This window comes from Nyctibius grandis, chromosome 5, assembly GCF_013368605.1.
Source record: "Nyctibius grandis isolate bNycGra1 chromosome 5, bNycGra1.pri, whole genome shotgun sequence".
Classification (NCBI taxonomy): Eukaryota; Metazoa; Chordata; class Aves; order Nyctibiiformes; family Nyctibiidae; genus Nyctibius; species Nyctibius grandis.
This window is the reverse complement of record NC_090662.1, coordinates 91,482,757-91,505,927: the sequence shown is the minus strand read 5'-3', so window position 1 is coordinate 91,505,927 and position 23,171 is coordinate 91,482,757. Positions and strand designations below refer to the sequence as shown.

The following is a 23,171-nucleotide window of genomic DNA, read 5'->3' as shown; positions in this document are numbered from 1 at the left end:
TGCCCCTTAAGCTCCTGGGTCCTCAGGACAGGGCGATGCCCGCAGCGAAAGGCTGAGGCCGAAAAGGGCGAGCCCGCAGAGGCGGCGGCTCTAATAGCTTCTACCCTGCTCTCCTGACCCTGTGCCTCCCTCGCACTTGTCCCTTTTGCCCCCTTAACGACTTCAGGATCGTGCCTTTGAACTTGGAGCAGAGCAGAAGAAACCCCCACGGGCCGGGCGGTTTCCTGCAAAAGGGAAAAAGTCGATCGCGACTCTTCAGTGTCAGGAGACATATCTGGAGCCCCGGGAACAGAAACTTTCGCGAACAAAGTTTTTTTTTAAGTTGGACAAGCATATAAACGCAGAGAGGGAGAAGGAATCACCCAGAGAGCCGCGGAGAAGAAATCGCAGCGCTTTGCTCTCTTTTCGGGAAACCAAGAGCAGCCCCGAGTCCCTCCTCCAGCACCCGAAAAGGCCGAGCTGGGTCACCAGGAGCGCAAAAGCAGTTCACACTCGGGGCCGGGGCTCCGGGCCTTTAGTTGCCGGTGTGCCCCCGAGGCGATGCCTCCCCTCCCAACGCCTATGGCACCGGTGGTGGAGCTGCACCATCCTCAGCTCCGCTTCGTGGCCGCGGCCTCGCCCGTCGCCTCCCCCGCCGGCCCGGGGGAGCCCGGCGAAGGCCCCTTACGCGTCTGGGTCACACCTTCCTCCCTCCGCCCTGACACCGGGCATGCGGGTCTGCCTGCGCGGTGCAGGTTTTACGTGACCCGCTTTTATTGTAGCTGCATCTTCCCTGTTTTTCACATTGTTTTTTTTTTCCCCCTTGTTTTGATGTTTAAACGCACGGCCCGGGCGGGCGCCGTCTAGCCGGTATTATGCGATTAATCCTCTTTGCCGCTGCAAAGATTTCCAGGCTCCCCATCCCCTCTTTAGGTTTCACGACCGATCCCCGGAGACTTGGTTTCCAGGTTTGCGCGGCGCGTCTCATAAGCGACGCTTCAAAGGTCGCCTTTTCGTTTTAACCTCGGCATTGGAAAATGATTTAGCAAACACTTCCCCCGCCCCGAGAGACCGAGACCGACACGCACAAGCCCCAAAGCCTCGCTGGAGAGAAGACACCTCGGCGACATCCCATGAAGCGTGGTGTCCCACCAGCGCTGGGGGGGTTTCCCTGCCAAAGTGGAGGCCCTCAAGACCTCGGCTTTGCAGCACGGTCCCCTACGGTTCGCGGCTGTAAACCTGAGCAGAGCTGCAATAAGAGCTCGGCCCTCCCGCATTCCCGCACTCGATACAAATGATCATCGTAAATAACTACAGAGCAAACGTTTCGGGGTCGGGATCTCCGCAGCTGCAGAGCTTCCCTCCTCCACAGTTTCACGGCGTTTAGCCGAGCGGCTCGTCCTTTCGGAGAGCACCTTTTCTTCAGCGTATTGCCATTTTCCAAAATACCTCTGTCTAGAAACAGAGCTGGGCTGGCGGCATTAACTCTTCCTATCCTCTAACCGTGATCCGAGATTTCGAAATTGTTCGTCTCCTTTTTGCAACGGCAGCTACATCACAGAAAATGGCAGAATACCGGGGGGGGAAAGGATTTCAGAAATAACTTCATGTTTATTTCTGGAGGAAAAAAAAAAAAACCAAACTCAACAATAAACCAGCAACCTCTTTCACACGCACCTAGAAGATGAATGTTATCTCTTTTCACACAATACAGGGGTTGACACTTCGTTTACACACTGGCGCGGCTCGGGAGCTTTTTACGGGTCTACATTCGTGTATATAAACGTAAATACAAATACACTTCCTTCAAAGAAGCTCTCTGAATTTTGACTGCTGTGATTGGGTTTTGGTTTCGGGGCCTTAGCTGTTCAGTAAGGAGACGGGTCTTTCTTTGTCTCATTACTCAAATAAGAACGAATTCGGGGGGGCTTGGGAGGAAACCTACCCAAAACAAACTGGTAAAGGACTGCACATACACTTGAGTACTCAGTGGTTTGACCTGGGTTGCCTTTCCCAGAAAGCCCAGCCCCAAAGGCAGATCGACGGACAGACAGATGGACAGACCGGTGGGCAGGCACACGGACAGATTTTGCAAGTTAGAAAAGGAGCTTGAGTTCAGCCTGGAAAGGGGTGGCACAGTTCAGAGAGTGGAGTTCACTCGGACTTATGTATTTGGATTGAAGCATATATCGCTTTTGCAGGCACTGTCTTGCACGAAATAAAATCGCACCGACACTTCCCTGTCAAGTTCAGAGGAAGAAGGAGAACGCAGAGTAAACTCTTCCTGAGCAGCTAAAGATAAAAATCACACTCCAGACAAGATGGCCTGGCAGCTCAGACACAGCACAAAGAGGGGTCACAACCAGGGGCTACATCACTCATACTCACCCCCTCTGCCTTGCCAGCGGGTCGTGTGGAGACCAGAGACAACACTTCTAGATGCCTTCAAACAGAAACCAGGCACGGACACGGCAGCCTCACGCATCCACACACACGCAGGACGCTCCCACACACACACGCACACACACACGCACACACACTCGCACAGCGACACACGCGGCGTGAGGCAGGCGAGCCCCTGGGTGCAGGCTCCGAGCTGGGATGAGTTTCGGGAGGGGCGCGGGGAGCCCTCGCAGCCCCCCTGCTCGCCCGGGGCCGGGACGGCGCGGGGTGGAGAACTGCAGGGCCCCGGCGGCGTGATTTTGTGCCGGCTGCGGGGTTCCCAAACCGCCTCCCCAGGCGGGGAGCCCTCGGCTCCATCAGCGCGGCGGGGAAAGGCAGAGGGGCCGGCCTGCCGGCTCCGGGGCGGCCGTACCTGAGCGCGGCCGCGGGCAGGCTGCCTGCCACCTTCCCCCCCCGCTTGCCCCCTGCCTCCATGCCCGCACCGCACGCCAGACCTCGCGTCAGCGGCCCCTGCCTGCGCCCACGCCCCACGGCTCCCCCGGCTTTGCACGCATCCTCTTTTATCAGCGGCTTTACACGTACCTTCCTTCTCTTTTTTTTTTCTTCCTTCCTTTCTTTCTATTTTTTTCCCCCACACGGTATCTTAACTCTTATTCTTGATGTGTTTGCCATTACAATTGATCTCTCCGTGCTTCGCGTATTTTCAGCAATAGCAATAACGGTTTTCCACGGCATTTTTAGCTCTGTCCTAAGGACGGTCTCGTTTCCTCGGAATCCGCTTTAAAGTACATTTGCCCGAGACTTAAGTTTAATCTCTCTGCCCAAACACATCTCCCAAACCACCCTATACCTCTGCAGCGTCTTAGAATGTGGAAGGAGTCATATACGTATAACTATGCCTTTCCCGGCTCAAAGCTGCCCAGCTCGCAAGAATTAGGGGGGAAAAACTAAACCATATGTGTACAATGCCACATTCCGTATTGCACTATGAGATAAAGAGCTTTGCAGCATCGATTCAATGGAAGTCCTTAAAAAGAAAGCCCAGGAAGATTATACTCGTATTTGGGAGGCAAATGCTTGTTTAGAAAATTTATTTCGGACACGACAACGCTTGGGGAAAGTTTGCGAGGCACAACGGGAATGGCTGGTGTAGGCGCCTCAGTCGCCTGAAATAAGAGGCAGAAAAGGTACTCGTCGGGGCTGACCCCTGGTACTCCGGGAGAAGCCGGGAGCGGAGACCTCCCGCCCGGTGTGAGCACCAGGAGGGGCAGGGGAGAGAGACCGGCTGCTCCGAGCCGCAGGAGTGATGCGCTACCCGCCCTCGGCACCGCAGCGCCGCGGGCTTCAGCACCCGGAGCCTCCGCTGAAACCGCGTAGAGATTCGCGGGACTCGCCTGGCTTCCCCGAGAGAAGAAAAAAAATGATCAGCGGGATTTAGCTAAGGCAACTAACGCTGTACCCTGCACGGAACGGTGCTGGGCGCTCAAGGTTTCATTTCTCGAAACGTATCAACTCTCTAATTGTTTTCTGTTTTCTTTTCTCCCCTAAATTGGTTTTCGTCGTAGGGAGGTTGCTGCAATTTTCCCCGCTGAGATGCTTGAAAAGACAGAGCGCTGCAGTCCGCCGCTGCTGCCTCCCCCGCCTCCCCCACGCACGTTGTCTCCGGGGTATTTTCACGTGAACCTGGAGTTTAACCTCTCGCTCATCCCAAAGAGCTCAAACTGCGGGGAACGCTACATAAAGGGGTGCTCGGCAACCCGCAGATTTATTCCCTGCCTCAGCAAAACGCGGTTGCTTCGGCCGCAATCGGATGAAGGCAATCATTGCCTTGCTTTAAGTCGCCCCGAAAGCCCCTGGATGGGGACACGGATGCGGGCAGTTCTGCCCACCCACGAGTTTGGGGCCCGAGGAGGACGGCAGAGGCGCAGGGCTCGGGACTAGCCCCTCTCCTCTGTCACCTCTGCCGCCACACCAGGGCTCGGAGACTTGCAACGCTCCGACCCCGCGGAGGCGAGGAGATGCACGGCCACGCGGGGTTCAGCATCGCATTGCGGGGCTGAAAGAGGCTCAAGGTTGGGATACACGGCCCGGATCGCACTTAGGCTTTCCAAACCCCACGTCTCTGCTTTTGTTTCGAAGGCGTATTTAGCCAGCCCCAGCAGAGGCAGGGGGGAACGAATAAAGCCAAGAGGAAAAGATAGTGTACCGGTGCTCGTACGGCAACAAAAGGCGGCGGGCGTCTGTAGCTGCCGAGACACTCATTCTGTCCTCGCTGCAATTAGCAGCATCAGGTGTATTTTGCCCTGTCGATCCTATTGCCCTCTCTTGAAAACAAAGTAATGAAAGGTTTCCCGGGCAGCGTAGCACCCTTCTCCCTCTTTCCCCACGTTATGGAGGTAACGGCTCGGGCCAATCTTCGGCTCGTCTCGTATTTTTCGTGTTTAGGGAAGGGGGGAGGGTTTAGCAAATAACTCTCGACGAGCAGATCTGATCGCGCCTGCACAGTCCCCTCCCGTATGCCTTCAAACCTCTCGGCCACTGAAATCATCCCCAGCCTTCGGCTCGCCTGAGGGAAAATGCTGGGTAATAATCGTCGGGAGAGGGACGGACCGAGAGGTGCTGGAGTCACCCTCGTTTCCCCTCCAGGGCTTCACTACCCCGAAGGTGGGGTGGGGTCTGTCCTGTTTTCTGCTCTGGAATCTGCGGGAGGGCGAGAAAAGAGCCCTTGGGGATGCCGAGATCTCGGGGTGGCCTTCAGTGCTGGGGCTCTGCTCCGTGCCGTGAGCAAGCACCGTTCCAGAAGGAGGGAGGGAGAGGACAAGGGAAAGGCGACGCGCCACTTGAGCGTCAAGACGCCTCCTGTTTGTTTTTGACGTTTGGGAGGGCTCGGTGGATGCCCAGAGGCCACTGGGGAGCCCGGGGACACAGCCCCGTGCGGAGCTGCGCAGTGCCGCGGCACGGAGCTGACCTCCCGCACTCACCCGCAAATAACGGGCTGAGCCGGGCTCCCTCCCCGTGGGGACTAGTTTGACTTTGGAAGGCTGAGCTTCATCTCCTCGTACCCGTGGAGCTCGGAGTCCGCCCTCTCGCCCCGGACAGAGCAGCGGGACACATGCAAGAGCAGCCCCCGGCTCCGTGCCGCGGGGAGCCACGGCCCTGGGCTGCGGGCCCTTTCTGAGGAGGGGTGGTGGTGTCCCTCCGCCCTCCCCGCAGCCCCCGCCCCGCCCCGCGGCTGCCCCCTGGCGCCCGCCGCCGCGCACTGCGCTCCCCGCCCGCCGGCCGCGGTGGAGCCGGGCGGGCGGCAGCTCCCCCCGTAGAGGGGAAGCTCCTTCCCACGCACGGAGGCTGAGCAACGCTCCCCACCGCCGCTTCGCTCCTGTGAGACTCCCCCCGTCACACCCGCTTTCTCCACTGGCTGCTGTTTTCGGGGTGGGGAGCGGGGAGAGGCTCGCAACGACGGCAGGCTGGGGCATCCCGCCCTAGAGACACCCACCACCTGAGCAAGGGCCAAAAGAGCAGGGGAACCAGCTCCTTGAAAGAAAAAAACAAACCCAAACTGTTTACTATTCAGGAAATTTAGTAATTATTTTTCCCCTCCCTGTAGTGGCACTACCCTTCTTTTGATATTAGATCCCAGCCGGAGGCCCTGGCTTTCAGGCTGCAGGGAGGAGACAAAGATTAAGGAGCTGCAGTAAAGACTGCAGTGTAAGTTTCTTTCAGGACATTTTTCAGTCATTTTGCAGCAGAACAAAAAGTATCAAGTTAGAAAGCAATAGCCTACAGGTTTCTGAGAAGCAGACGACTCTGACGCTTTCATTGGATCCGTTATTTATGACTCTGGATTGAACTGTCTGCCCTCCAGCACATTTCACTATGTTTATTCACGCCACAAGCACCGCTAATAGAGCATCTCAGGAAGAAACACTGCAACTCAGCGCCAAGCCACGGCATCTTCAACTGGAAGGCTCAAAATGCTTAGCAAATATTAGTTTAGCCTCCCAATACCTGCGTAACAAAGTCTCCTCTGCCTCATTTTATAGCAAAGGAAACTGAGGCAAAGTTAAGCAACTTGCTCAAGGACATCAAAGAAACAGAAGGTGAAACATATTCTTAGATTTTCTTTACTTAACCAAAGAGCAAAACTCTTCCTGCAGAAATAACACTAAAGGAGCAGAAAACTCACAAGGCAGACAACAAAGACACAAATCAGATTAAAACCAACAGAACAAAATGGCCCTGCTGATGCACATTTTGTTGTTTTCTATGAAGCTGTAGCAAAACATTCTATGAAGCTGTTAGGAAATCTGTTGTATTTATTTTAATTCTCAGCTCCTGATCCTCAGCTGCAGATACATTACACTTTTTTTTTTTTTTTTAAACTAAAGAGAACTAAAACACCCCCACCCCCCCCCCAACCTTCCAGCATCCATTAAATCTTCTCAGGCCACCCAGAGATGTCCCTTGACAAACCACTCATCATCTACTGAAACATCCTCATAAACCACAAAGACGACATTCACACTTCAGCTAATCCATCTCCTCAAAGGCAAGCAGAGAGTAGAGTGAAGCCCTTTGAGTCAGGACTTTGCTGGCTTAAAGAATCAAAAAAAGCAGAATTTCTCTTCCTGCCAGCATGTGATACTGGTAAGCAAAATGGATTAAAAGAGCAGTGATGCTCACCACCTCAATTTTGCTGTTATTCTACACAGGTATATTGTAACTCTGAAGCCTATTTTAACACCACTGTTTCTCTGTAGGTATTAAGCCCATTAGAAATAAGCCCCCCACAAAAGCACATTTCATCTTCAGTGGAGGCAGAACAACCTGTTCCCACACAGAAGTCAGCAACACACCTGAATCCAAGATCTTCAGAATCCCAGCACATCCCTGAGTCATTTCTGCAATGGTTATTAAACACCGACATGACACTTTCCCAACAGGTCACACCAACACTACTTAACCTGCAGCCTTCATGCAGCCCACACAGTAAATTCATCCACTTCACAGCTTCCTTCTAGGGGCTTCATGCTGCCAGGAGTGTCGCAGCTTGGATCAGTTGTCTCAAAGGCAGCAGTAATCCTCTCCCAACGAACATTCTCCCAACGTCCATCAAGGCCCTTCTGCGTCATGTGTCAACGTGCATGCCTAGTGAACACACTAGCTCCGAGAAGAAAATGGGTTTAGTCGTTCACGTCCAGTGCGTTCAGCCTGTGACTAGACAGCAACTCCAGTGCTTCTTGAGAAGTGTACTTGATGTGATGGGGAGGAGCTTTCCGTGCATCAAAACTATAGTTAAACCGTGGTCCTTTGAGATGCCTTGTCCACATGGATTCCACATATGCCCCAGGAATGTATGACTGGATTCTTTTAAAAGAGATGCAGCCATTGAAGCCCAGCATTAACTCTGCACACCTTGCTTCCTGTTGCAAGAAAAAAGTGCAACCTATTTTTAAGAGCAAGAATCTCAGGAGTAACTTTCTGATCAGAACAGATGGAAGGCAGGACACAGAGCACATGTGGATAACAAGTCTTGAAGAACCATAGTTACTGTAAGGTAAATAGCCAGTCTTTTTTTCTCCCTGAATATATATACACAACTTCAATTTTGGGGGTTTGCAAGCACTTACGTCAGTAACAGAAAGTTGATGAGAGTTGCCTAAAAAGAATGGATGCCACACTGCCCCTCTCACAGTTTACATTTGGCCCACAAGCCTAAACAGAATATTGCTCTTTTTCCCATTCTTGCTGTAGGAACATCTGCCAGACAGGCTGTGAAGAAATAAGTGTGGACAAAGCAAGCCCCAACCCACTCAGAAAGATCTTTCTTGGCTTGAGTACTCAAGAGGCACTTACTGAGATCTTTTATTATTCATTCAGCAAACACCACAAAGAGAGTCTTGAAATACAACTGCTTCCAGTCACAATAAAAAGCCAGTCTCACAACATTCAACATACAAGATTGTACTTTACTCAGAGAGGGATGCGGTTTAGGGAAAGAAACATGAAAGTAAACAGGGTGAACGAAGCCAGAGACCACCTACACCAGAAACTCTGGGTAATGCCAAAGAGTAGCCTTGTTTTGGTAAGTTTCATCTGTATTTAGCTTATCAATGTTTCTATAAATCCTGGGGCATCAGGAAAGATGTTTTCACCAAAGATAGCAAAGAACGTACATTCAATGTTTATAACAGAAGTTTCATTAATTTTATCAGCACGTGACCATCATTTCACGTTGATGGATGACAATAAAGTCACACAACAATGAAGACATGCCTCAGAAATCACACCGATCAGAGTCGTAGATACAACAGCATGCAGGACAAGTGACACTGTCCATGCAGGATCTTGCCTGTGCTTTGTACGACTTGAAGTCCCCACCTGAACTGCAAGCATCTGGTTTCAGAACGGTTTAGGACACCAAGACAGATCTGGTACCACCTTGCTCTGCCATAAGCTGTTGCTTCCCACTTGTAAGGGTTAATCCATTAACCCTTCAGATTAGACTCATACTGTCTTTACATTGATTGTATTGAGGAAGCAGATGGCTTACTTTACTCCACCTTCACATACAGCTGTGTGACTTCTCGTGTCAGCCACATGAATGAGGCTATGACCATGCTACCATACCCAGGCTTTTACAAGCATGCTGTTACTACCAAACATTTAATAACTTTTAAGGATTTCGGTGCTGGAACTCTTGTCCTGACATTTCATCTTCCATATACACCAAATATGGCACATCTGGAACTGATCGAGCCTTCTCGTGTGGCACAGATTTGCTGTTCCTGTCTCTCAGCCATGTTGGAGTGCTGAGAGCATGACAGCACAACAGACATTAAGCTCAGTGCTTAGTTTCACGTCCACAGGCAGCACAAGACCACTCATGTAGTGGATAATCTCATCTTCAGTCATGGTGTTGTGTGACAGCAATTTACCACAGTAGCAAAATATCTTCCCAGATGTTAAACTGTTTATTGTAACTGGGCACATGTGCTCATTCCTCAGTACAGGAGGTTGGCATTTGGTTTTATATAAAATAATTGTGAAACCAAAGCTGCTGCCTAAAAGCAAAATGATCAATGAATCTGCTATTTGCATAATAATGTGGTACTGTTGCAGGTAGAATGATTTTTCATTGGCACAAACCAAAATAAATAAATAAATACTTTTCTGTCAAACCTTCCCCAATATGACCATTAGCACAACCAACAAAGCCAACAGAAAAACCAGCAGGAATCAGCACAGAATCTTTTGTGACAATAAAGAGAATTTTCCATTACTTCAGCTGTCACCTGGTCATCAAAGGACCATGTGATAGAAAGCTTGGTTGGAAATTCAAAGTTTAACAAAAGTCTTCTCTCACAGCCTATGAGTTAAAAAAAAACCAAACCAAAGCACAAAAGCTTTACTTGGATCAATGAATGTCACATAAGAGTACAGTTTTGCTGCAGCATTTTCCCTGAAACTGGCTGATGCAACTAGTAAAGTACCACGACGTAAGGGACTTCCGAAATGATGAGAGGAGATGCCTGGGTCCTTAACAAGACTTTTGACTACCCCATAAAGTGACATTCTTCTTGCAGCTATTATTGCCAAGTTTACCCAGAGAGAAGGAACAGATCAACTCATTTAAAGGAAATTAGATAGTCCAATATAACAGAAAGAGGGGTTTTTGTTTTCTTGGCAAGAACAGATAACATCTTCCCTCAACAGAAAACCTTTTCCACTAGACTCCCTATGCTAGCACGCTAGACTATTTCTTTCTGTGAAGCAATCAAGTCATAAACAAACAGGTAGGCAGCATCCAGGAACTCAAATGCAAGGATAACAGTACAGGTGAAACAGTCATCTGTTGTTCTGAATATAAATCTAACCAAATTGGACCACTGAAAAAACGTGCTCATTAGATTCAAGACTCAAACCCACCTGGGTCCATACTGTTGCTATTACCAGAACCACACACAGACCCTCTCTGAGTTTTGAACCATATGGGTAAGTAGAAGATGCATCAAAGCAGTAATGAAAAATACAAATGAGTCATTCAGAATGGACCTCTGACTCTTACTGATCCTACAGCAACTACTGAACTTGGTACTGTAGCTTGTCAAAAACAAGCTGTTTCGGGCAATCCTCATTTTGGGAAAACATCCAAAGGCTTTGGATCTGAGGATTGGATTTGGCTTTGGCTAATGGTTTCCAAACAGATTTCTGCTGACACAACTCCTAGCAAACTGTGGAGAGCAGAAAAGTTGGAGTTTCATGTTATAGTACAGTCCTCAACAAACCAGATGGAGTTCCTACATAAGCTGACATAAAGGCTTTCATCAGCAGTATTTACTGCTGTACTGTTGTCAGGATCATGATGGTCCTAACCAAGGATAAGAAAACATTTGCTCTGATAATCTATAGTCCCAAAACATTTAGACGTAGGCCAGTCCCCAAGGATTCCATTTCACTGTCCTTCCTTAAACTTTCCTTAAACTTCTATGAACTCCCTAACCTTGAATGAAGGCAACCGTAATCCTGCTAAAGAGTTTTGCTTGAATTGTTTGTAGATAAACACACGCTGAATCAGAACTAAGCACAAGGTCTTCTGGAGAATCTGAGAATCCAGATCATGGTGTTTGAAAACTATGTATACTTCAACCACATCTTTTAAGAGTTACAAATAAATTCCAGTATAATGTACAATATACATATACTCCAGTTATTTGAGGCAAGGATGTATGCAGATGCTGGCGTTAGTTTATGAGGTCAATCATCATCTGGAGTCTCTGTTGAAGAAAACATTGCTCCTGAATCTAAAATTCCCAGTAAATTCTGTGCTCTAAAGTGGGAGCACGTAACTGAGACTCACTATCAGTGTCTTCTGCTAAGTGATGACTTCCTAGGAACCACTGGTCGCAAAGATAAATGTCTCAAGTGTATAAATGTTTTAGTTAGATCTTAGTAAGTTATTCACTGTGGAGTTGATGTTCGTCTCTAAAGGTAAGTGAATCTCTTCAGTTACCTGGAGATGCTAGGTCTGATACATATGTAGTGGTTGGGATCCGCAGTATTTCAGATGCACTAAACATACAGGAATGGGTAAAGAGGAGATTTTGAGACTAAGACACAATTACTGCACATATTTGAGGAAAAGGATTGCTGAAGAAAAGGAAGCTGAAACAAAGAGCAACATAGCAAGGGGTAAGGATACCTCTCCACCTTTCAGCTCTTTCTTCAACCAGGAAAGATGTGATTAGATCTCTTTCCCACCCAGTCCTGGAAGAACACCTTACAACTTCCACAGCACCACAGGGCACGCCTACACGAGCACTGTGGTTGCGATCAGGAGTGTAATTCTGCAGAAACTCCCTACTGTTCCCACTAACTGCGCTTCAGTGGGCACTACAGAGAAGTCTCAGGGAACATGAACTAGATGAAACCAAACACGAAAATGCTTTTCAGGAGTGCACCTACTGCATTCCTGATGTAAACAAACAGTAAAGCCCTGGTACACTGGACGAGGGTTAGTGTGAAACAAATCCTTCTGAAGTACATAGCATCAAGCCTTCTCCAACAACTGTTCTCTAAAAAGCTGCTCTAACACATCTGCACTGCTTTGCTGAAGTAAACACTGCCACAGAACTCCATCTAGAATGCGTGCTTACAAAAATGTTCTGAAGAGGAAACAGGGAGATAGAAGAGCAAAGAGATCTGAGTAGCTTGGTACCAAACAACTTTTACTGATAATAGCGAGCACAGGTCGCTTCAAGCTCAGCTTCTGCCTGCCAAACTCTTCCTAGATGCAAAGCAAATGGCTCAAGGAATGCAAAGAGGTAGCCAGGCTAGGTCCAGTTAGATTCTTAACCTGAATGCCAAGATGATTAACTTCCCAGAAAATCCACGCTCTAAGAAAACTGAAATAGGCAGCAGATACCTGCAAATATCGACATTACAGTTGTCTCCCCTCAGGGGACTCTAATGATCATGGTTATGAGTGGAACTGGGATTATTTCATTGGGCAGATACAGCTTTGAGAATTCCTCCACAGGAGATACTAAAATAAAAAGGCTAAGTCAATAATCAGTAGGTGAATATACTCATTTTACACAAGTTTCACTTCCCTAAGGAAGAAAAAACAGGCATATTTCCTTACTTGAAGGAAATAGGTCAGGCAAGTAAGATTTGTTTGACTGAGAGGGGAAAGGGAAGGAGAAAACCCCAATTTATTCTTGAATTAAAAAGAGAGAAAATAGTAAATTTGATTGAAACACTGTTAAATATGTAATGTATTAAACCCCTACCCCAAAAAAAGGGCTCTTGAAGCTTTTCTTCCTGCTTCACCTACATGATTTTCTGAAAAAAAAAAACCAAAACAGTTTTGGAAAGACCGCTCAGAACAGTTTGGGTACCAAGCCAGAATTGCCTGTTGATGTCATTACCCCCCTCCCTTTTTTTTTTTTTTAACAAATTGTATTGAAGACACATGAATAGTCCTATTTCCTTTTCACTGCAATGTTGAATGCCAATCCTGTATGTTAGGTGATTTGAGTATCAGAAGTATAAAGACACCTTGAAACTATGATTTGTCTTTTGAATACATGCTGCTATCTTTGCTAGTGAAAAAAAGAAACAGGTAGAAACTAGATACATTAGTGCTAAGGCATTTCAGTATTCCCATGAGCACTGTGCTATCTTCTCTTAAGGAACCTATTGTGGGACCTTTGGAGAAATCAACCCATGTTAAAAAGTGTCACCAGCAAACACTTTATGCCAAGTCAGTAAGCAGCAGTAACTGTGTGCCTTAATCTTCTGTCTTAGTTCCCCCACAGACTAATGCAGCTGTTGAATACTGGCAAAAGTTTTGTAAAACTACCTAAATACGCACAGTTATAACTGTGCCCTTTCCTAATCCGCTACAGCTAATTTGAAACAAGGGACTATTTTTGAGTACACTTACTCTTTCCAAAGGACATTACCTTGGACTTGTCTGCACTGAGTTTGGTTTCCCATCATTCTGTCTCCATCCACTCTGCTCCTCTAGTCTTGACTAACTTTAGAAACTCTGTCATCATCAAGTTCTTGTGTGTCAGTTCTCTTCTTCAGATCCCCAACAAATAAGTACAGATCTCAGTACAGGTCCGCAGATGCTCAGTCCACAACTTCTTGTTTTGCAAAATTAAATAATTCTTTCTGAATCATCTCACTATGATAATTAACTAGATTTAAAACTAAATAGCTTCTTTTAAAAAAGAAACAAACAACCGCACTACATAGAACCCTCCCCAGTTTTACTAACTCGGTCATGTAAGACTGCAATCTTTCATGACAAATGCCACAAGCATATAATGGTTATGAGCTGCTGGAGTACAGGATGAACTCAATTTACATCACAGTATAGCAAATTCAAACACCACACCATTAAGTGCAATGATGCACTTAAATATGCTGGCACAGGACCAGTAGGGCTTTCGTTACCTTTTAACACGTATTACTGCCCCCTGTTCAGAAGGGGGTGTCTCCTTTTGGCAATTCCCCTTTGCCACACATTCCCCAACAAATGCCATGGTCCATGGGTCCCAGTCCGTGGGTCTTGTGAGGCCTAAGACCAGTAGAGGCTAACACCATTCTGCCACCACTGAGTTTCCTTGAGGCTCAGTAGTGAGATTTCATAAAGAACTATTTAATCCCATTCTGGCTCTGACCTCAGCACAATTTTCTAAACAAATAATTTTGTAAATTCTACAGAAAGTTCTCTGATTTCTCAGCCTAAGATTTCTTTCACAGAGGACTACATCTTTTCCCCTGTACCTTTTCTAAAGGAATCCTAGACTTGATGCTGAACTGAAAATCCTAGAGCTCCCTGCTAAACCGAACAGCAGGTGGAACAAGAGCAGTTGAAGCACATGTCGCTTCTCACTTAAGTATCTTAGACCTGGACCAGCAGGATGGCACAGGTGGCAGAAGTGAAATTCAAGTCCACTCTCTGGATTCTTTGGAGTGACTATCAAATAAGCCATCTAGCACAGCAGTCACAGTGAGTTGTGGTGTATGGATATCTGTAGCCATAAGACACATTGACTCACTTCACACAAACTAGATGCAGATACAAAATTACACTGAGTTTGAAGACGTGATAGGGAGAGGCAGTAAGTTCTCTCTTCATCATCCTGAGCATTTTGATTTGTAAGCCTGTGCTTTTATTCTGGTTATCCAAAAACACATTCAACTACCATATCAAAGCTGAATAACCACCAATGGGATGAACTCTCCATTTGTAGTAAGATCACATGAACAGCTAAGGGTGTCCTTGAGAAGATTACAAATCTTTCTGCTAGATTCTGATCACCTTGCCTATACCTCAGCTTCTTGCAGTGGTCAATGGAAAACCCAAAACTCCATTTGGGTAATCTCATATTCTGCTTTTGTGGGGTTTCTTCACGAACTGTGATTGCTTCCGCCCTCTCTCTTTGACTATCCAGACAAGCTCAATGCTGGTCCCACTGGAAATATCCGACTTCATGCACATGTTTTAATGCAAACACATTCAATGTTCTACTTGGATTTTCCAGGAAAAAAAGTTTTTGTTTCAAACCAAAATGATTAAGAAGATACAAATAACAAAACGTCTGTCCCAGGAAACAAAAGTCCTTGCAACTACTCAGCAGTTTCTACTGAAATCCCACCAGTCGTCTTATTTCTTGATAGATGGGGGCAGCCAGTTCTTTGGCTTTCTCTGCTCCATCCTCTAAAACCTTTATCAGATGGGATTTGTCTTCCTGGAGTTTCTTGATTTCATTCCTGATAGGTGCAAATTTTTGAATAACTGACTCTGCTACCACCATTTTGTAGTGAGCAGTGTCGAGACCAGCAGATTGGTGCAGCACTTCTTTTATGCTAAGGCCTGTTACTGCAGCATGAATGGACACCAGATTGGAGACACCAGGACGACCGTCTGGGTCATAGGTCACCTCAGAGGTAAAGTCAGTCACCGCTTTGCGGAATTTTAGCACTATTTCGTCAGGGCTGTCTGCTATGTTAACAGTAGCTAACTTCTGTGGGTCTGACTTGGACATCTTCACTGTTGGATCTCTGAGGGATTTTATTTTCTTTGTTGTACCTTAAAAAAAAAAAAAAAAGGGAATAATTACGAACACACATAGACAATGGTTTCTTACGACAATTGCTAAGAACACTTTGTAGCAGCATGATGAAGTTCTCTGTTTATCCTTGCTTAAAAATGAGTTGTGAGCACAAACATGTAGGGTCCTATTTAGTCCTTATGCCCCCCCTGTACTTCTAAGCCACTCTTCTCCTCCGATAAACTAAATGAAAACCTGCTCCATTTCTTCCCTCCTCTCTACGCAGAAACTTCTGATGGGACACTTCCTAATATTTGCTGTGGCTACATGCCAATTTTCCCCCAAAACTCTCTCCTCCCTTGTATTCCTGGCACTGGGGACAAGTTACCTAGAGAGCATGGACGGCACACTACTGACATGTACTGTAACAGTGGAGAAACAGCTTAAATCCACCGGTAAAAAAGAATCCCAGAACAGTTAATCTCCTTACTTTAGGAAACTCTTCCACCCAAAAGTTCTTGGTAATTTTCCTAAATATCAGTAAAGACAGTTGTTTCCTTAACACCAACCAGCTCCATTAGAGGCAAAGCTCTGTTCAGATAAGAGAGGTGTGCATATTGTACAAACTACTAACATATACATGTGTACATGAAATAGAATAGTAGCATTCAGGGAATATTTCAAAGTACTTTTTTTAACAACATCAACCCAAACTGTTTCAGTCTTTCACCAAGAAGCATCATTCATGGAATACACAAAGTACCACTGACCTAGAAAGTACTCACACCAATTGTTTTCAGACACCTAATACAGCCAACTAAATTACCCACATACTCCTCACAGACGGCCTATGTACTCAGTGAAAGGAGAAGTGTTCTTCCAGTGTACAATTCAGACTGCCCCAGCAAGTGCTCTGTTCTGAATCACCTTTTGGAAGAGCCCATCTCTTTTCTGTAAATTTGAAGGAGTCCAGGTAATTTAACTGCCTACAGCTAATGAGTCTGAATAGGACCCTAACTCTTCCATTCACCTAGGATATTTCATTGGTTTGCATCTACATGTGCACTCATGAAGGGATGCTTTTCATGAGGAAAGTGAAAAATTCTTTTTTTTTTTCCCAAATTGAGCTTTTTATTTCCTGGGAAACAGTCTCACCTGCATCATAGGCTACACTCAGCTCCTCATTACAGTACTTAGTATTTAATTGTTCATTAGAAACTGCAGAGCTTGCAATACTCTGTATTCTCTAGGCTCCACTCTGGGTCTAATACAATTTTTGTCACTGAGGCTTGAAAATTGAGAAAGGTTTATTACTGCTTGTCTTTTCTAAGGTGAGAGCTCCTTGCCCTTTTGGGGGCGAAGGTCTCTGCTGTGCATTCCTCTACATTACTTACAACAAAGATGCTTCTTCCTTGCCCATTTCTTCACGTTTCTTAAACATGCCATTTCTGCCATCTGACTCCTCCTCACCCCCTGGCCTATGACCTTATAGCTCAAAAAATGGCTGAGATTTTCCTTATAAGCCTCCCTGAGTCTAAGATCAGAAACGGAAAGTCTAGCTCTGTAAGAGACCCTTACTGAAATACGCAAGCATATATTAAACACACTTAAAAGACTTTTGAGCATTGTAGCAATAAGCCTACAACCTGTTTAGCATGCTTAATGTAAACACCTACATTGCAGACATTGAAGAATTCTGCTTGCTAGTGGTCTCTTGTCTTGTTCCTTATATATCTCCTGATCTAGCAACATGGAGTAGAGATCCTACTCTTAAGAGGTCCAGCGCTTGAAGAGCAAGGCTGACTGGCAGCAGCAGAGTGCATGTGACCCCCTGGACTAGAATACCAGACGTCATATACATTCCTCTACCGGGGATCTGTAAAGCCTTATGTCTATCTTGGGAGTTCAATTTCACAGCCTTTAGTCTCTTGTCAGTTTTAAATTTTCCACTCCCTTAGCATCAGTTTGCTCCCTTTTCTTGGTCCCTGCAACTATTTCCACAATATTTAAATCCATCTTCAACCTTGAAGTACAGTTAACCGGGGGGGGGGGGGAAGTTGCAGTCTGCAAAAAAAACAAGACCAGCTCACTTAAAATGGCTTTGGGCATAGGAAAGAATTCTCCATATTTCTTGTTGAAATGTTGTGCTATATCTTGGGCTAGTTCCAGGTGCAGGACTTGATCTTCTCCAACGGGAACATGTGTCGACCTTTTAATAAAAGACAGATACAGGAAACTCAGCAAAGCTCTCTGGTTCTGCTGAAATGTTACTCAAGACTGTCACAGCTTTTGTCATGAGTGAGGGCCAGATTGAGCCAAACACTCAGTCCCAGCTAGATACAGGTGCTGTGGGAACAAGATCCCAGCTAGATATAGGTGCTGTGGGAACAAGACCCCAAACTGACCGTACCCCAGGATGAGTCTGCTTTTTGTGCTGAACTGAAGTACATCTCCAAGCACAAAAATAGCCCTTCATGAAAACATATACGGTAAAGATGCCAATAAGAGCAAATCATTAAACTCAGCTCAAAGAAAGGTTTTTGTAGTATCTCCTGCTGTCTCTTAGGAGATCAAAGAGCACATGTTACAGTGTGTGAACAAAGTAAGAAAGATCTGCAAGGCATAAAGCGCAAGCACCTTGCCTTGTCAAGCCTCAGGAAAACACAACTTCTTGTTGAGAAGTTAGTACCGTGGATTTATCAAGGGAAGGAAAGAAGAGAGTCGTTCTTCCTCACAGGTCACCATTATATAAATATCATGTGGATCAGTGCCTCTACTGCCACAAGTGTTATCATTCATAGATTCGAACTATTAGGATCAAAGAATCATTTGATCTTCTGTATTGAGCTCAATAGCTTGAATGCAGTTCTGGAAGAAAACACAATCTGCATCAGAGGACATGAGGAGGTGAAGAATCCATTACTTCCCCTGGTGATTCTTTCCCACAGTTAATCATACTCGCTAAAAATGTATGATTCTTTTAGATGAGGCAGACTTGAAGTCTTGCCAACTTTTGATCACTCTCCCCTCCCCCAGCAGATTTTTTTTTCTAAGACTTGTGGGGTATTCAGCTCTGAATCCTGGATATGTTCCAGCGTAAGAAAGTTCACTATGAATCTTTTAAGTTCCCAGAAAATTTCAGTTCACCACGGTACTCCTTCTTTCTGATTCTGAATTACTGGGCTGACATGCAGGAACCAATTTGACCACCTTCATTCCCCACCAAATAGTCAGCAAGGCAACCTAAAAACAGTTACAGTAGCCAATAGGAAATCACAGTGGCCTAAAACTAACAGAAAGAAAATCAGTTACCATAACCAATATACTTTAAACAGGCCAAAAGAAATGTTTCCATATGCCAAAATGGTTCCATATTCACAAAGTTTGCCACTAAACAGAAAACATATTGTCTTTATAAATGCTTCTGCATGATTCCTTGCCTTTTGCCTTGCTGTTTTTTTTTTTTTTTTTAAATATTTCTGTGCTGGTGCTATTTTTATTCCTTTCTGTCATATATTTACCTTCTCTCCATTTTCCTGTCTCTTTGATCCTTGGTTCATCTGAATTAGTGCTGTTTCTCCCTTTACTCCAGCTCTTAGTTCTTCTTCATGACTGCCGTTTGCCTCCTGTGTTTCCATTTCTCCCTGATTTTTGTTCCCTATATTATGTTTTTACATTAAAACATTTCTTAAAGATATTATGTCAAATTTCTTCAAAGAGATACTGTTTCTCTTTCACTTGTTTTGTCCTCTGTCTGCACAGTCTGCTGTTAATACACAAGGCAGCAAACAGACTACAGGCTTCACTGAGGAATGATGAATCACATGATCTTACTAGAGATGGAAAAGACATACATGGTTGAGCTCAATCAAAACAAGGTGATTTCTGATAAAGTTGTCTAAATTTCACCCTTAAACACTGCTTGATGAATGGGACTCACTGCTTAGAATATTTTTTTAACGTTCCAATTCATTCTGACTTTTGCTTGTTTCCCATTATTTTTAGTTAAAATTCAAGTGAATTAGAAATATCATCTACTGGTCTTCTAACATTACACTTTTCCCCTACTAATGATCACTTAGCATTCAATTTCTCTAGATACATTTTTCTGTGCTAACAACTTGCTAATCTCCGTTACTCTGTCCTCCTAACGTCTCTGCCCCTCATAGTTCTGTATTAGTTTTCTGTTCCAACAAATATGCACAACTTCAGAACAAATGTACACAAAGTACATAAGCTCAGAACATAAAAATAATTAATATATAGTGCATTGTCTCTGACATTTACTTATTGAGACAGTTTAAAACGTATTATGAAATACAACCAGTCACAACAATGCACTACAAGCTCTATCAGCCAGGCTACAAACTTAGCCATGCTGAGTCACCCGTCTCTCATGAGGGTGTATTTCCATTGCAGTACATAGTACACTACAGAGAAAATTGAACAAGCCCAGGTACCCAAGGTGCAATAAATTATTCACTTTTTCATCAGTATCAACAGGCCTACACAGAATCCCACACTAATATGGGTATATCATATACAGCCAGCTCAAGTGCCTCTACAGTGCACTGCAAAAAATAAAGCATAAAAAAAATTATGTGTATGTATGTGTGTGGACATGTAATACGTGTAATTAAACATCAATGTGTTATAATTCCCAAAGAATTATTCTGAAGTGAACAGCTTTTTCTCTTTATAGCCCCGTCAGTTGCTTTCAAACCAGGCTAGTTTTCAACCGGCCACTCGAGAGGTAAAAAGCTGTCATCCATTTCCAATCTTCTGATCTAATCACACCCAGCTCCCCCACTTAATAAGTTAGCATGTTGACCTGACGAACATTCATTCTAATGCAGCTGAACAGACATTGCCCACAGGCTCACATTCTGCCTCTTACTTGTACAGCAAAATATCTGCTGCTTGAAGCACAGGGTAAGTCAACAAACCAACAGTTCCTTCATTATTCTGGCTGGCACGCTTCATCTGTTTGCAAAAGAAAAATAGAGAGGAATCACACTTTTGGCTAATGATGTCAAAGTCTGTGATTTTAATTAATTAGAATTCCGACTTATTTGCGTAACTTACTGCGTAACTCTAGAGAAAAGCATGCCATGTAAAATCTGCTCCTTGTGAATACACATCCCATTTTGTGTCCTATATTTATGAATTTCCCTACACTGTTCTGATACTGTAGTGAGGAGAAAACATAGGCTTGTGTTTTCTTTCTTTTTGTAATCTTAATAACGAAAATGATTACAAATACAAATCAATCATGCTGGGTTATTACACTTATTATTGATAACCCCTACTTTTTAAATAGCATTTCAGCAGTAAATACTTGAAACACTTCATAACAGAGATATAAAAGGGATTAATACCTGTCTTTCACTGAAAAGACATCAAGACACAGTGATCATGCAGTCACCAGAAGTCAGTGACAGCTAGGAGGAGAACCCAGAACTACAGAGGCAGAGTGCAGTGCTCTCTCCATTAGTTCACGCTGCTCCCCACAATCCACCCGCTGTCCTGCAGTCCCTTACCACTCTAGGATATGGTCATTTAAACCAAGATAGCCAGGCTACAGATACTCATTCTGCTCTAGCAATGGCATGTCTACTTTTGCTTTTAACAACAGTATTTAAATAAACTAACACCCTTAAAATCTTAATTATTTCATTAAGACTATTCAAATATATTTAGATTTTTCTCATCCTCTCATACAGATCCTGTCTTCTGTCTGCATATCTAAGTGCCTAGGGTTCAGGGGACCTAATTTGCAAAGCCTAGCACCTGTAACACCTATCTGTAGATTTGGAAAGTCAATCCAGTCAAAGTTGGATTTAAGAGCTTAACTTTAGAACCTCAGGCTTGAAAAGGTTGGCTTTAATCTATGCCATGCATTAACGCTGGTTGCTGTATTTAAGTTTTACTGTTTTTATTTAATTAAGAAGAAAAACAGGAAAAAAGAAAACATCTGGAGATATTTAAGACTGCTCTGAACTCTGCAAACCAAACTGCTCTTAAGATTTTTTTTTTCCTTTTTTGATACTTCTCTCTCTTGCCTTTTGTTTTTTCTGCTTACTAAATGCCAAAATACAATATAAGAACTCAGCTGATGCAGTATCAAGATTAAGAAGATGAATATTTGAAATTTGTAAAGGCAAATATTTAAAGAGCATTAACTTTATTACTCAGGACATTTTTAATATTTATAATTTCTATGCTCCTCTTCCAACATATGCTTCTTTTGCAGCCTCTTCCATAAAGTCTACAGAACAGCCACCCTTCATGGTGGAAGAAGAAAAGCTGTTTATGGAACTCCTTAATCAGCAACGCTCAAGGTTTCCACTACAATATCTTGTAGTTGTTTTGCATCATTAAATAAGCATTGAAATAACTCTAAGCATTCTAGCAAAATCAGTCTAAGAACACGAAACAAACTTCCTATTTAGTACAGTTTCTGCAAGTCCCCACCAAAAATATTATCCTGTAGCTTCCAGGAGGAAAATGTTCACTGATAGCAATGGACCTGGAAAGACACCATTTTCCACCTTCCACCACAGGACTAGAGAATTGCTTAAACCTAAAGCAAGGATAACCAAGATACAGTTAGTACTTCACAGATAACAAGTATTTCAGGGACAGCAGTTCTGCTTAATTCCCATATATTTCCTTTCAATTCATGAAACTGTCCATACCTTCCACTGGGGCAAGCGTAGCAGACGTGGCATGTTAATTAAGCACCCAAGAATCCAGGCAAGTTCTGCATGCTCAGGAACCTGGAATTACAAAGTCAGAATACATTTTAATCTTCTGCATTTATATGCATATTTTCTCAAAATCAATATAGATAAGTAGTATTAGAGATCAGAAAACCATTTATTTTTGTCTATTATTTTTTCAGTAAGGTCAATGAGAAGTTAATGGAAAGTTTTGGACACTGCATGGATTGAATGTGCTATACTCAAGCAGCACAGCAAGGTTCTTGATCCTATCCACTCATATTCTAAAGAAGAAAGAAAATGTTTTAGCAATAACAGAGTTGAACTTATATGTAAACGAACCAACTGCTGGCCACTGTGCCACAGCCTCCCCACACCCTGAGATAATACAGTAATAGTTACAAAACCTCTTTGCCTTTCTCAGTTCCAGTGCCAATAAGTTATCCGAGCTTCATTTCTTCTCCATCAGGGCTCTGAATGCACTAATTTCCCTTAATTGTCCTGACCAGCCTCACTTGCGCCCTCCACTCACACCTTCTGCCCATGGTCCCAGGAGCCCCACTTAAGCTCAGGCCAGGCTCCCCCAGTCCTTGCTCAAGCTACATTACACTGCAGCATGGCTGGCTGTATAATAACTGCAGGTCCTTCACAGAAGCCTGATTTAACAGCCAGGAAACAAGAAGAGCTGGACTGCTCCATGAGGGGATGGCTGTAGACAGGCACAAGCCAGGCAGGAACAGTTACCTCCCTGACGAGGACAATGTCCTGCAGTATTTAATCAGGGCAGGGGTGCTGACGGTGACAGTCTGGTGATCAACAGACATAGCAAGGTAATTAGCCACATCTGAGGTCAACCCAGGAAGCCCAGTGAGAAAATCAGAGCAGCAGGGACAGGGCTGAGCACTGGTACACTGTGGTAGCTCACGTGCAGACTGGGGGCCTCAGCTTAAGTGGAGCTCCAAGAGGTGCATGGGTGGAGGAGAGTTCAGGTGAGGTTTGT

The 23,171-nt window shown here is 44.9% G+C and overlaps 1 protein-coding gene across 2 annotated transcripts in view; it reads right to left on the bottom strand.

The window, feature by feature from the left end:
- Positions 1–14,373: 14,373 nt before the first annotated feature.
- WARS2 (tryptophanyl tRNA synthetase 2, mitochondrial) overlaps positions 14,374–23,171 on the bottom strand; it is a 46,014-nt gene continuing 37,216 nt past the window's right edge. For both annotated transcript variants that reach the window (XM_068401605.1, XM_068401606.1), the window contains 4 exons: positions 22,148–22,228; positions 20,347–20,432; positions 17,540–17,658; positions 14,374–15,487 (listed from right to left, as the gene is read on the bottom strand). In XM_068401605.1, the coding sequence (XP_068257706.1) occupies positions 15,039–15,487; positions 17,540–17,658; positions 20,347–20,432; positions 22,148–22,228 (735 nt within the window). In that variant the 3' untranslated portion in view covers positions 14,374–15,038. The remainder of the gene's footprint in view (positions 15,488–17,539; positions 17,659–20,346; positions 20,433–22,147; positions 22,229–23,171) is intronic.